The 14903-nt window shown below is 44.9% G+C and overlaps 1 protein-coding gene across 1 annotated transcript in view; it reads right to left on the bottom strand.

The window, feature by feature from the left end:
- Positions 1-14903, bottom strand: part of LOC311099890 (relaxin receptor 2-like) — a gene marked incomplete at its 5' end in the record, with an annotated part of 178084 nt that overhangs the window by 49795 nt on the left and 113386 nt on the right. Inside the window, one exon of the mRNA XM_084140610.1 lies at positions 3689-3763. Within this exon, the coding sequence (XP_083996736.1) occupies positions 3689-3763 (75 nt within the window). The remainder of the gene's footprint in view (positions 1-3688; positions 3764-14903) is intronic.

Below are 14903 nucleotides of genomic sequence, written 5' to 3'. Positions count from 1 at the left end.
CTAGACAGATGGGATAATAGATGTCAGACAGATGGGATGATATATGTCAGACAGATGAGATGATAGATGTCAGAAAGATGGGATGATAGATGTCTAGACAGATGGGATAATAGATGTCAGACAGATGGGATGATAGATGTCAGACAGATGGGATGATAGATGTCAGAAAGATGGGATGATAGATGTCTAGACAGATGGGATGATAGATGTCTAGACAGATGGGATAATATATGTCTAGACAGATGGGATGATAGATGTCAGACAGATGGGATGATAGATGTCTAGACAGATGGGATAATAGATGTCTAGACAGATGGGATGATAGATGTCTAGACAGATGGGATGATAGATGTCTAGACAGATGGGATGATAGATATCTAGACAGGTGGGATGATAGATGTCTAGACAGATGGGATGATAGATGTCTAGACAGATGGGATGATAGATGTCAGAAAGATGGGATGATAGATGTCTAGACAGATGGGATGATAGATGTCTAGACAGATGGGATGATAGATGTCTAGACAGATGGGATAATAGATGTCAGACAGATGGGATGATAGATGTCAGACAGATGGGATGATAGATGTCAGAAAGATGGGATGATAGATGTCTAGATAGATGGGATAATAGATGTCTAGACAGATGGGATGATAGATGTCTAGACAGATGGGATAATAGATGTCTAGACAGATGGGAAGATAGATGTCTAGACAGATGGGATGATAGATGTCTAGACAGATGGGATAATAGATGTCTAGACAGATGGGATGATAGATGTCAGACAGATGGGATGATAGATGTCTAGACAGATGGGATAATAGATGTCTAGACAGATGGGATGATAGATGTCTAGACAGATGTGATGATAGATGTCTAGACAGATGGGATGATAGATGTCTAGACAGATGGGATGATAGATGTCTAGACAGATGGGATGATAGATGTCTAGACAGATGGGATTATAGATGTCTAGACAGATGGGATGATAGATGTCAGAAAGATGGGATGATAGATGTCTAGACAGATGGGATGATAGATGTCTAGACAGATGGGATGATAGATGTCTAGACAGATGGGATGATAGATGTCTAGACAGATGGGATAATAGATGTCAGACAGATGGGATGATAGATGTCAGACAGATGGGATGATAGATGTCAGAAAGATGGGATGATAGATGTCTAGATAGATGGGATAATAGATGTCTAGACAGATGGGATGATAGATGTCTAGACAGATGGGATAATAGATGTCTAGACAGATGGTATGATAGATGTCTAGACAGATGGGATGATAGATGTCTAGACAGATGGGATGATAGATGTCTAGATAGTTGGGATAATAGATGTCTAGACAGATGGGATGATAGATGTCAGACAGATGGGATGATATATGTCTAGACAGATGGGATAATAGATGTCTAGACAGATGGGATGATAGATGTCTAGACAGATGGGATGATAGATGTCTAGACAGATGGGATGATAGATGTCTAGACAGATGGGATGATAGATGTCTAGACAGATGGGATGATAGATGTCTAGACAGATGGGATGATAGATGTCTAGACATATGGGATGATAGATGTCTAGACAGATGGGATAATAGATGTCTAGACAGATGGGATGATAGATGTCTAGACAGATGGGATGATAGATGTCTAGACAGATGGGATGATAGATGTCTAGACAGATGGGATGATATATGTCTAGACAGATGGGATGATAGATGTCTAGACAGATGGGATGATAGATGTCTAGACAGATTGGATAATAGATGTCTAGACAGATGGGATGATAGATGTCTAGACAGATGGGATGATAGATGTCTAGACAGATGGGATAATAGATGTCAGAAAGATGGGATGATAGATGTCTAGACAGATGGGATGATAGATGTCTACACAGATGGGATGATAGATGTCTAGACAGATGGGATGATAGATGTCTAGACAGATGGGATAATAGATGTCAGACAGATGGGATGATAGATGTCAGACAGATGGGATGATAGATGTCAGAAAGATGGGATGATAGATGTCTAGACAGATGGGATAATAGATGTCAGACAGATGAGATGATAGATGTCAGACAGATGGGATGATAGATGTCAGAAAGATGGGATGATATATGTCTAGATAGATGGGATAATAGATGTCTAGACAGATGGGATGATAGATGTCTAGACAGATGGGATGATAGATGTCTAGACAGATGGGATGATAGATGTCTAGATAGATGGGATAATAGATGTCTAGACAGATGGGATGATAGATGTCAGACAGATGGGATGATAGATGTCTAGACAAGTCTCCCGAGTGGCGCAGTGGTCTAAGGCACTGCATCGCAGTGCTAGCTGTGCCACTAGAGATCCTGGTTCGAATCCAGGCTCTGTTGTAGCCGGCCGCAACCGGGAGACCAATGGGGCGGCGCACAATTGGCCCAGCGTCGTCTAGGGTAGGGGAGGGAATGGCCGGCAGGGAGGTAGCTCAGTTGTTAGAGCATGGCGTTTGCAACGCCAGGGTTGTGGGTTCGATTCCCACGGGGGGCCAGTATAAAAAATAAATAAAAAATGTGTGCACTAACTGTAAGTCACTCTCGATAAGAGCGTCTGCTAAATGACGTAAATGTAAATGTAGACAGATGGGATAATAGATGTCTAGACAGATGGGATGATAGATGTCAGACAGATGGGATGATAGATGTCTAGACAGATGGGATGATAGATGTCTAGACAGATGAGATGATAGATGTCTAGACAGATGGGATGATAGATGTCTAGACAGATGGGATGATAGATGTCTAGACAGATGGGATGATAGATGTCTAGACAGATGGGATGATAGATGTCTAGATAGATGGGATGATAGGTGTGTAGATAGATGGGATGATAGTGATGTGAATTTTCTAGTGGACTATGAGATAAACAGAGTTAATTACGAACATATAGTTAGAATTCTCTGTTGCTAGGCAAGAACTTAATTGGTTCATTTCACTGTGTGAGTGTGTGAAGTGGGGATCTGACCTAGGGTCAAATTGCTCACTCTTACCTAATCCATGGCTGTTCTACCTTATCAGAGACTGAAACCAGACTATGGTCTTTTGCCTCTCTACTCAAACAAAGTGGAAAGAGCAACGCCAGAGTTGAACAGAGTTTAGACTAATCATGAGTACAGCATGACAGGAGGGAAGAGAGGAGTGGGTTTTGGGTATGTTTGAAAGATTAAGTATGGACCTGTCATGTCCAACAATCAATCTTCAGGTCAAGCCAGGGTGAGCCTGGACAGAGTTTAAAACTGAACATGATTGTTTTGGCATGACAAGGGCGTGATTGATTGAAATAATATTGTTTCTAAACTGAATGACAGTCAAATTTAGCCGCTATCATAGACTAAGGAAGTGGGCAGAGTGGTAGAGAGAGGGAAACTGAAGATAATGGTAGGGGAACCCAAGAGGGAGGGGCTTTGAGCTAGGAGGTATGTGAATGTGACTATATAGATGGGGAGCGGAGAGAGGGGAGGTGCTCTGCAGATCATCTCGGCTTACGTTACTTGTGTAATAAAGTCTGTCTTGGTTCTACAAAAACTCTGGAAGAACTTTGATTTCTAATAAAGTATAGTGATAATTTTCCACATCAACAGACGTCTAGACAGGTGAGATGGGATGATAGATAGATATATACTCACACCCAGCTGAGGTTAGGTGTGTGGTGACAGAGGCTGGGCTGGGGGAGCTGCACCAGAGATGTATTCACCATGGAGCTGGGGAGAAATCACACACTGTTGTTTAGAGAATACACACACACACACACACAGAGAGATGAAGGGACGCACACACACACACACACACACACAACCCTGTGACCTCCTTAGGTAAGACACACAGCTGGTAGACATATATGGAGAGAACAGACAACAGAGAACAGAGAACAGAAAACAGATAACAGAGAACAGAAAACAGAGAACAGAGAACAGAGAACAGAGAACAGAGAACAGAGAACAGAGAACAGACAACAGAAAACAGAGAACAGAAAACAGAGAACAGAAAACAGAGAACAGAGAACAGAGAACAGAGAACAGAAAACAGAAAACAGAAAACAGAGAACAGAGAACAGAGAACAGAAAACAAGACAACAGAAAACAGAAAACAGAAAACAGAGAACAGAGAACAGAGAACAGAAAACAGAAAACAGAGAACAGAGAACAGAGAACAGAGAACAGAGAACAGAAAACAGAAAACAGAAAACAGAGAACAGAGAACAGAGAACAGAGAACAGAAAACAGAAAACAGAAAACAGAAAACAGAAAACAGAAAACAGAGAACAGAGAACAGAGAACACACTCACACTCCTACTGGGTGCTGCCTTAACAAAACTATAGGGACTGTTATGTAATGATGAAGTTAAACTTATCAAACTTCTGTTCATCTGTGTACAGTACACAGTAGAATGTCACAAAACTATTAAAAGGGTAGTTCACCAACTATGACTAGTAACAGCTCTGTCTCTCCCTCTATCTCTCTGTCTCGCTCTCTCTGAGATGGGGTGAATGTACCGTAGAGGATATGCTACAGATGCAACAGAAGAATGAAACAATCCATTTGGAGAGAAAAAGGATAAGGATGAGACACACACAGAGAGAGAGAGAATGACTCAGACACATTATTTAACAATGACCTCTGGTTCCTGGGAGAAGAAAGAGAGAAATATTGTCAGGAAATTAGAGAATGGGAGAAAACAATGGAAGGAGGGAAGGAAGACATAGAGTTGAAGGAAGACATAGAGTTGAAGGAAGACATACAGTTGAAGGAAGACATACAGTTGAAGGAAGACATACAGTTGAAGGAAGACATACAGTTGAAGGAAGACATACAGTGGAGGGAAGACATACAGTTGAAGGAAGACATACATTTGAAGGAAGACATACAGTGGAGGGAAGACATACAGTGGAGGGAAGACATACAGTTGAAGGAAGACACACAGCGTAAGGAAGACATACAGTTGAAGGAAGACATACAGTTGAAGGAAGACATACAGTTGAAGGAAGACATACAGTTGAAGGAAGACATACAGTTGAAGGAAGACATACAGTGGAGGGAAGACATACAGTTGAAGGAAGACATACAGTTGAAGGAAGACATACAGGTGAAGGAAGACATACAGTGGAGGGAAGACATACAGTTGAAGGAAGACATACAGTTGAAGGAAGACATACAGTGGAGGGAAGACATACAGTTGAAGGAAGACATACAGTTGAAGGAAGACATACAGTTGAAGGAAGACATACAGTTGAAGGAAGACATACAGTGGAGGGAAGACATACAGTGGAGGGAAGACATACAGTTGAAGGAAGACATACAGTTGAAGGAAGACATACAGTTGAAGGAAGACATACAGTTGAAGGAAGACATACAGTGGAGGGAAGACATACAGTTGAAGGAAGACATACAGTTGAAGGAAGACATACAGTGGAGGGAAGACATACAGTTGAAGGAAGACATACAGTGGAGGGAAGACATACAGTTGAAGGAAGACATACAGTGGAAGGAAGACATACAGTGGGGATCGTCGCTGCACAGCTATTTTCAGGTCTCTCCAGAGATGTTCGATAGGGTTCAAGTCCGGGCTCTGGCTCGGCCACTCAAGGACATTCAGAGGCTTCGCAAGTCCGGGCTCTGGCTTGGCCACTCAAGGACATTCAGAGACTTGTCCCGAAGCCACTCCTGTGTTGTCTTAGCTGTGTGCTTAGGGTCGTTGTCTTGTTGGATGGTGAACCTTCGTCCCAGTCTGAGGTCCTGTGCGCTCTGGAGCAGGTTTTCATCAAGGATCTCTCTGTACTTTGCTCTATTCATCTTTCCCTCGATCCTGATTAGTCTCCTAGTCCCTGCCACTGAAAAACATCCCCACAGCATGATGCTGCCACCACCATGCTTCACCGTAAGGATGGTGACATATTTGCATGAAGCTTGGCATTCAGGCCAAAATAATTCAATCTTGATTTCATCAGACCAGAGAATCTTGTTCCTCATGGTCTGAAAGTCCTTTAGGTGCCTTTTTGCAAACTCCAAGCGGACTGTCATGTGCCTTTTACTGAGGAGTGGTTTCCGTCTGGCCACTCTACTATACAGACCTGAATGTTGGAGTACTGCAGAGACTAGGAAGAGCCTTGGTGGTTCCAAACGTCTTCCATTTAAGAATGATGGAGCCCACTGTGTTCTTGGGGACCTGCAATGTTGCAGACATTTTTTGGTACCCTTCCCGAGATCTGTGCCTCGACACAATCCTGTCTCGGAGCTCTAAGGACAATTCATTCGACCTCATGGCTTGGTTTTTGCTCTGACATGCACTGTCAACTGTGGGACCTTATATAGACAGGTGTGTACCTTTCCAAATCATGTCCAATCAATAGCATAGCAAAGGGTCTGAATACTTATGTAAATAAGGTATTTCTATTTTTTATGAATTGGCAAACATTTTGAGCCTCTTTTCGCATTGTCATTATGGGGTATTGTGTGTAGACTGATGAGGATTTTTATTTATTTAATCCATTTTAGAATAAGGCTGTAACGTAACAAAATGTGGAAAAAGTCAAGGAGTCTGAATACTTTGTAAATGTCAGAATGCACTGTCAATGAGACAGGTGTGAGAACAAAGAAATGATACATAAACAGAGAGAGAAGAAAGAGAGGATGGGATGATAAAGGTGGAGAGGACAGACAGACTTCTCAATGTGTTTTATAAAACAAAATGGCACCGACATGAGAGAGATACTGTATGGCTGCCGTCTTGAGAGCTCTGGCCCAACTTTGCTATTTTGTGATTAGTTCATCTTTAAAAAAATATGCACTGAATGTATCCGCTATAATTTCTTATTAGCAACAAAAACGTTTGAACGTCAGATCGGCAGTTAACTAACCTCAATTTCGGCTTCAACTTCCACTTCGACTCATCCGCCCTGAGCTTTTTATGTACCTCCAATCCAATCCACGGGCTACCCAAGAGGATGCTTTATTCTCTGAGTGGACAGGTCAATAGATTAATGGAAATCAAGAGCGGGAACGGTATATCTCTTTATCAACAACCTGTTGTTCACCCGTCTTGGAATACCTGATGGTCAAATGCCGACCCTTCTACCTCCCGAGAGAGTTTTCATCTGTTATCGTGACTGCTGTATATATTCCATCCCAAGGCAACAACAACAACAAGCTGGCACTTAACGAACTGTATGAGGCTATAAACAAGCAGAAAAACCTACACCCGGAGGCTGCTTTTCTTGTTGCCGGTGATTTCGGTTCCCCGTCACTAAGACACGTGATGCCCAACTTCTATCAACACGTCTCCTTCGTCACTAGTGGCGCATGTGACAGGGGCTATAGTTCATTATGGACTACAAAAGGTAGACCTAGACGTGATCTAACCAATGATGCCTTTTACCAGATGAACTCTACAAAAACAAAACCGTGCCATGCACTAGGGCCCCCGCCATCCCAGAGGACTGGGTAATCTCGCTCTTCGAAACCGACGTGAGTAAGGTTTTTAATCTGGTCAACACTCGCAAGGCTGCTGGGCCAGACAGTATTCCAGGGCGTGTTCTCAGTGCAAGAGCAGACCAACTGGCAGGCATCTTTTCGATAATTTTCAACCTCTCCTTGTCCCATGTCTCAAGCTGACTACCATCATTCCTGTTCTCAAGAACTCCTGCCCACTAGCACTAACATCTGTAATCATGAAGTGCTTTGAAAGGCTGTCATGGCACACATCCCCTCCAGCATCCCAGACACCCTAGACCCACTCCAATTTGAATACCGCCCAACAGATCTACAGTTGATGCAATCTCCTTTGCACTCCACACTGCCCTCTCCCACCTGGACAAGAGGAATAACTATGTGAGAATGCTTTTCATCAACTATAGCTCAGCGTTCCACACCATAGTGCCCTCCAAATTCGTCAACAAGTTCGGGACCCTGGAACTGAAGACCTCCCTTTGCAAATGGACCCTGGACTTCCTGATGGGCCGCCCCCAGGTGGTGAGAATAGGCAACAACACCTCTGCCATGCTGACCCTCAATATACGGGTGCCCCAGGTGTGTGTGCTTAGCCCTCTCCTGTACTCCCTGTTTACCCACGACTGTGTGGCCACGCACGCCTTCAACTCCATCATCGAGTTTCCTGACTACACGACGGTGGTAGGCCTGATCACCAACGGAGATGAAACAGCCTACAGGGAGGAGGTAAGAGAACTGGCAGTGTGGTGCCAGGGCAACAACATGTCCCTCAACGTCAGCAAGACCAAGGAGCTGTTCGTGGACTACAGGAAACCACTCGACGGGGCCGCAGTGGAGAGGGGTCAAGAGCTTAAAGTTCCTCGGTGTCCACATCACTGAGGACTTAACATGGTCCACACACACCAGAACAGTCGTGAAGAAGACACGGCAATGCCGCGGAGGATGAAACTGTTTGGCATGGTCCCTCAGATCCTCAGGAACTTTTACAGCTGCACCATTGAGAGCGTCCTTACTGGTTGTATCACCATCTGGTATCGCAACTGCACCGCCCATTGAGAGCATCCTTACTGGTTGTGTCACCATCTGGTATGGCAACTCGACCGGAAGGCCCTACAAAGGGTGGTGCGGACGGCCCAGTGCATCACTGGGGGCGAGCTCCCAGAAATCCAGGACGTACATGCCAGGTGTTGTCAATGAAAGTCCTGAAAAATTGCCAAAGACTACTGCCACCCGAGACATGGACTGTTATCCATGCTTCCGTCTGGCAGGCGGTACCATTGCATCAAGGCTCAGACAAACAGACTCCTAAACAGCTTCTATCCCCTGGTCATAAGATGTTAAATGGCTAACAACTACTACTCTCCGTCTCTCACAGACTATCCACACTGACTCTATGCCCATCCACAAGTCCCTACCCACTCAAACACAACCTAAACTGCTGCAAAAATAATTATTGATTAGATTACTCCATTACACTGCTGTCCATTGATTATTGATCACCATTAGTATCTCTCTATTTATCCTGCTACTGGTCACTATTAATCCTGTTTACGTAAGGGATAATCAACGTGGGGCTATGCGTTCTATGGAAAATAATGAAAGACATGGACGTTTTTGTTCCACGACGCGCTAGCGGAGTCAACACTCCGTGAGTTGCATTGTTACCAGAGAACGCATAGAGCCCCGAGTTGATTATTCCTTTTATACCATGGCTATAATTTAACACATTTGCCACTAGAAGTGTGTTCATTCAACAAACAGAAGAGCTAGCCATTATGAAAATCGAATTTAACAATGCCAATAATGTTTCAATTCAACTTTTGCTTTCAAAAGCAGCTCAAACATAGAACGTGTAAGAATGAACTGTAGCCATTAAATTCTACGGTGCAAATATACTGTGCATTATAGCGAAATAATGCACGCTCTAGAATGCCCTTCAAGCCAATCAGAAACAAGTATTCAACAATGCCATGGTATAAATGTATATATTACCATTAGTATATTACCATAAGTATTTATATACAGTGGGGAAAAAAAGTATTTAGTCAGCCACCAATTGTGCAAGTTCTCCCACTTAAAAAGATGAGAGAGGCCTGTAATTTTCATCATAGGTACACGTCAACTATGACAGACAAAATGAGAAAAAATAATCCAGAAAATCACATTGTAGGATTTTTAATCAATTTATTTGCAAATTATGGTGGAAAATAAGTATTAGGTCAATAACAAAAGTTTCTCAATACTTTGTTATATACCCTTTGTTGGCAATGACACAGGTCAAACGTTTTCTGTAAGTCTTCACAAGGTTTTCACACACTGTTGCTGGTATTTTGGCCCATTCCTCCATGCAGATCTCCTCTAGAGCAGTGATGTTTTGGGGCTGTCGCTGGGCAACACGGACTTTCAACTCCCTCCAAACATTTTCTATGGGGTTGAGATCTGGAGACTGGCTAGGCCACTCCAGGACCTTGAAATGCTTCTTACGAAGCCACTCCTTCGTTGCCCGGGCGGTGTGTTTGGGATCATTGTCATGCTGAAAGACCCAGCCACGTTTCATCTTCAATGCCCTTGCTGATGGAAGGAGGTTTTCACTCAAAATCTCACGATACATGGCCCCATTCATTCTTTCCTTTACACGGATCAGTCGTCCTGGTCCCTTTGCAGAAAAACAGCCCCAAAGCATGATGTTTCCATCCCCATGCTTCACAGTAGGTATGGTGTTCTTTGGATGCAACTCAGCATTCTTTGTCCTCCAAACATGACGAGTTGAGTTTTTACCAAAAAGTTATATTTTGGTTTCATCTGACCATATGACATTCTCCCAATCCTCTTCTGGATCATCCAAATGGACTCTAGCAAACTTCAGACGGGCCTGGACATGTACTGGCTTAAGCAGGGGGACACGTCTGGCACTGCAGGATTTGAGCCCCTGGCGGCGTAGTGTGTTACTGATGGTAGGCTTTCTTACTTTGGTCCCAGCTCTCTGCAGGTCATTCACTAGGTCCCCCCGTGTGGTTCTGGGATTTTTGCTCACCGTTCTTGTGATCATTTTGACCCCACGGGGTGAGATCTTGCGTGGAGCCCCAGATCGAGGGAGATTATCAGTGGTCTTGTATGTCTTCCATTTCCTAATAATTGCTCCCACAGTTGATTTCTTCAAACCAAGCTGCTTACCCATTGCAGATTCAGTCTTCCCAGCCTGGTGCAGGTCTACAATTTTGTTTCTGGTGTCCTTTGACAGCTCTTTGGTCTTGGCCATAGTGGAGTTTGGAGTGTGACTGTTTGAGGTTGTGGACAGGTGTCTTTTATACTGATAACAAGTTCAAACAGGTGCCATTAATACAGGTAACGAGTGGAGGACAGAGGAACCTCTTAAAGAAGAAGTTACAGGTCTGTGAGAGCCAGAAATCTTGCTTGTTTGTAGGTGACCAAATACTTATTTTCCACCATAATTTGCAAATAAATTCATTAAAAATCCTACAATGTGATTTTCTGGATTTTTTTTCTTCAATTTGTCTGTCATAGTTGACGTGTACCTATGATGAAAATTACAGGCCTCTCTCATCTTTTTAAGTGGGAGAACTTGCACAATTGGTGGAGTTCCAGGTCTCAAGCAGCCTCTGGAACTGCCATTCTGCGGCCAACAAGGCAGAGTTAATCTCAGCCTATGCTACCCTCCAGTCCCTCGACTTCTTGGCATTGACAGAAACATGGATTACCACTGAAAACACTGCTACTCCTACTGCTCTCTCCTCATCTGACCATGTGTTCTCGCATAACCTGAGAGCATCTGGTCAGCAGGGTGGTGGCACAGGAATCCTCATCTCTCCCAAGTGGACATTCTCTCTTTTTCCCCTGACCCATCTGTCTATCTCCTCATTTGAATTCCATGCTGTCACAGTCACTAGCCCATTCAAGCTTAACATCCTTGTCATTTATCGCCCTCCAGGTTCCCTTGGAGAGTTCATCAATGAGCTTGACGCCTTGATACGTTCCTTTCCTGAGGATGGCTCACCCCTCACAGTTCTGGGTGACTTCAACCTCCCTACGTCTACCTTTGATTCATTTCTCTCTGCCTCCTTCTTTCCACTCCTCTCCTCTTTTGACCTCACCCTCTCACCGTCCCCCCCCCCCCCCTACTCACAAGGCAGGCAATACGCTTGACCTCATCTTTACTAGATGCTGTTCTTCTACTAATCTCACTGCAACTCCCCTCCATGTCTCCAACCACTATTTGTATCCTTTTCTCTCTCGCTCTCCTCCAACACTACTCACTCTGCCCCTACTCAGATGGTAATGCGCCGTCACAACCTTCGCTCTCTCTCTCCCGCTATGCTCTCCTCTTCCATCCTATCATCTCTTCCCTCTGCTCAATCCTTCTCCCTCCAATCTCCTGATTCTGCCTCCTCAACCCTCCTCTCCTCCCTTTCTGCATCCTTTGACTCTCTATGTCCCCTATCCTCCCGGCCGGCTTGGTCCTCCCCTCCTGCTCCGTGGCTTGACGACTCATTGCGATCTTCACTTGGCATCTTTTCACTCCCTCCTCTCTACATTTTCTTCATCTGTTTCTGCTGCTAAAGCCACTTTCTACCACTCTAAATTCCAAGCATCTGCCTCTAACCCTAGGAAGCACTTTGCCACCTTCTCCTCCCTGCTGAATCCCCCCCCCCCTCCTCCCTCTCTGTGGATGACTTCGTCAACCATTTTGAAAAGAAGGTTGACGACATCCGATCCTCGTTTGTTAAGTCAAATGACACTGCTGGTCCTGCTCACACTGCCCTACCCTATGCTTTGACTTCTTTCTCCCCTCTCTCTCCAGATGAAACCTTGCGACTTGTGACGGCCGGCCGCCCAACAACCTGCCCGCTTGACCCTATCCCCTCCTCTCTTCTCCAGACCATCTCTGGTGACCTTCTCCCTTACCTCACCTCGCTCATCAACTCATCCTTGACTGCTGGCTATGTCCCTTCCGTCTTCAAGAGAGCGAGAGTTGCACCCCTTCTCAAAAAACCAACACTCGATCCCTCTGATGTCAACAACTACAGACCAGTATCCCTTCTTTCTTTTCTCTCCAAAACTCTTGAGCGTGCCATCTTTAGCCAACTCTCTTGCTGTCTCTCTCAGACTGACCTTCTTGATCCAAACCAGTCAGGTTTCAAGACTGGTCATTCAACTGAGACTGCTCTTCTCTGTGTCACACAGGCTCTCCGCACTGCTAAAGCTAACTCTCTCTCCTCTGCTCTTATCCTTCTAGACCTGTCTGCTGCCTTTGATACTGTGAACCATCAGATCCTCCTCTCCACCCTCTCCGAGTTGGGCATCTCCGGCGCAGCTCACTCTTGGATTGTGTCCTACCTGACCGGTCGCTCCTACCAAGTGGCGTGGCGAGAATCTGTCTCCGCACCACGTGCTCTCACCACTGGTGTCCCCCAGGGCTCAGTTCTAGGCCCTCTCCTATTCTCGCTATACACCAAGTCACTTGGCTCTGTCATATCCTCACATGGCCTCTCCTATCATTGCTACGCAGACGACACACAACTAATCTTCTCCTTTCCCCCTTCTGATAACCAGGTGGCGAATCGCATCTCTGCATGTCTGGCAGACATATCAGTGTGGATGACGGATCACCACCTCAAGCTGAACCTCAGCAAGACGGAGCTGCTCTTCCTCCCGGGGAAGGACTGCCCGTTCCATGATTTCGCCATCACGGTTGACAACTTCGTTGTGTCCTCCTCCCAGAGTGCGAAGAGCCTTGGCGTGACCCTGGACAACACCCTGTCGTTCTCCGCTAACATCAAGGCGGTGACCCGATCCTGTAGGTTCATGCTCTACAACATTCGGAGAGTACGACCCTGCCTTACACAGGAAGCGGCACAGGTCCTAATCCAGGCACTTGTCATCTCCCGTCTGGATTACTGCAACTCGCTGTTGGCTGGGCTCCCTGCCTGTGCCATTAAACCCCTACAACTCATCCAGAATGCCGCAGCCCGTCTGGTGTTCAACCTTCCCAAGTTCTCTCACATCACTACGCTCCTCAGCACACTCCACTGGCTTCCAGTTGAAGCTCGCATCTGCTACAAGACCATGGTGCTTCCCTACGGAGCTGTGAGGGGAACGGCACCTCCGTACCTTCAGGCTCTGATCAGTCCCTACACCCAAACGAGGGCATTGCGTTCATCCACCTTTGGCCTGCTGGCCCCCCTACCTCTGCGGAAGCACAGTTCCCGCTCAGCCCAGTCAAAACTGTTCACTGCTCTGGCACCCCAATGGTGGAACAAGCTCCCTCACGACGCCATGACAGCGGAGTCACTCACCACCTTCCGGAGACACTTGAAACCCCACCTCTTTAAGGAATACCTGGGATAGGATAAAGTAATCCTTCTACACCCCCTTACCCCACCCCAAAGCACAAAAAAAAATAGACATATTGTAAAGTGGTTATCCCACTGGCTATAAGGTGAATGCACCAATTTGTAAGTCGCTCTGGATAAGAGTGTCTGCTAAATGACGTAAATGTAATGTAAATGTATATATTCCTGGTACCAGTCACTTTTCAGCCATTACATGTATATCCTACTACCAGTCACTTTTTATGTATAAACCCACCTCAACCACTCCAGTACCCCTGCATATTGAATAAGGTACTGGCCTGTATATACTTGCATTCTCATGTTTAACTCTTATATCTTCTATATTATCTATATTATTATTATTATTATTATTATCACTGAATTGTTGGGAAAGAGCTCTCAAGATAATAATTTCACTGTACTGTTGTATCCTGTGCACCTGCACCTGGCGAATAAACCTGAAAGGGATAGGGAGAGTGAGTGAGAAAGAGAGATAACTAGAGTGAGTGAGAAAGACAGAGAACTAGAGTGAGTGAGAAAGAGAGAGAACTAGAGTGAGTGAAAAAAGAGAGAACTAGAGTGAGTGAAAAAGAGAGAGAACTAGAGTGAGTGAGAAAGAGAGAGAACTAGAGTGAGTGAGAAAGAGAGAGAACTAGAGTGAGTGAGAAAGAGAGAGAACTAGAGTGAATGAGAATGAGAGAGAACTAGAGTGAGTGAGAGAGAGAAAGAACTAGAGTGAGTTAGAAAGAGAGAGAACTAGAGTGAGTGAGAAAGAGAGAGAACTAGAGTGAGTGAGCAAGAGAGAGAACTAGAGTGAGTGAAAAGAGAGAGAACTACAGTGAGTGAGAAAGAGAGAGAACTAGAGTGAGTGAGAAAGAGAGAGAACTAGAGTGAGTGAGAAAGAGAAAGAGCTAGAGTGAGTGGTGTAATGATGAAATGTCATAGTATTGTGAGAACAGAGGTAGAGTTACTAGATAATTAGTTTGGGGCCATGAAGTCTACATTCCATTATGTCAAGGTAGATTAGTGAGGTTTAGGGTAGTGTCAG

This window comes from Coregonus lavaretus (genome assembly GCF_964263955.1).
Source record: "Coregonus lavaretus genome assembly, chromosome: 24".
NCBI lineage: Eukaryota > Metazoa > Chordata > Actinopteri > Salmoniformes > Salmonidae > Coregonus > Coregonus lavaretus.
Note: the sequence above shows the minus strand (reverse complement) of the source record. Positions and strands in the feature narration are given on the sequence as shown.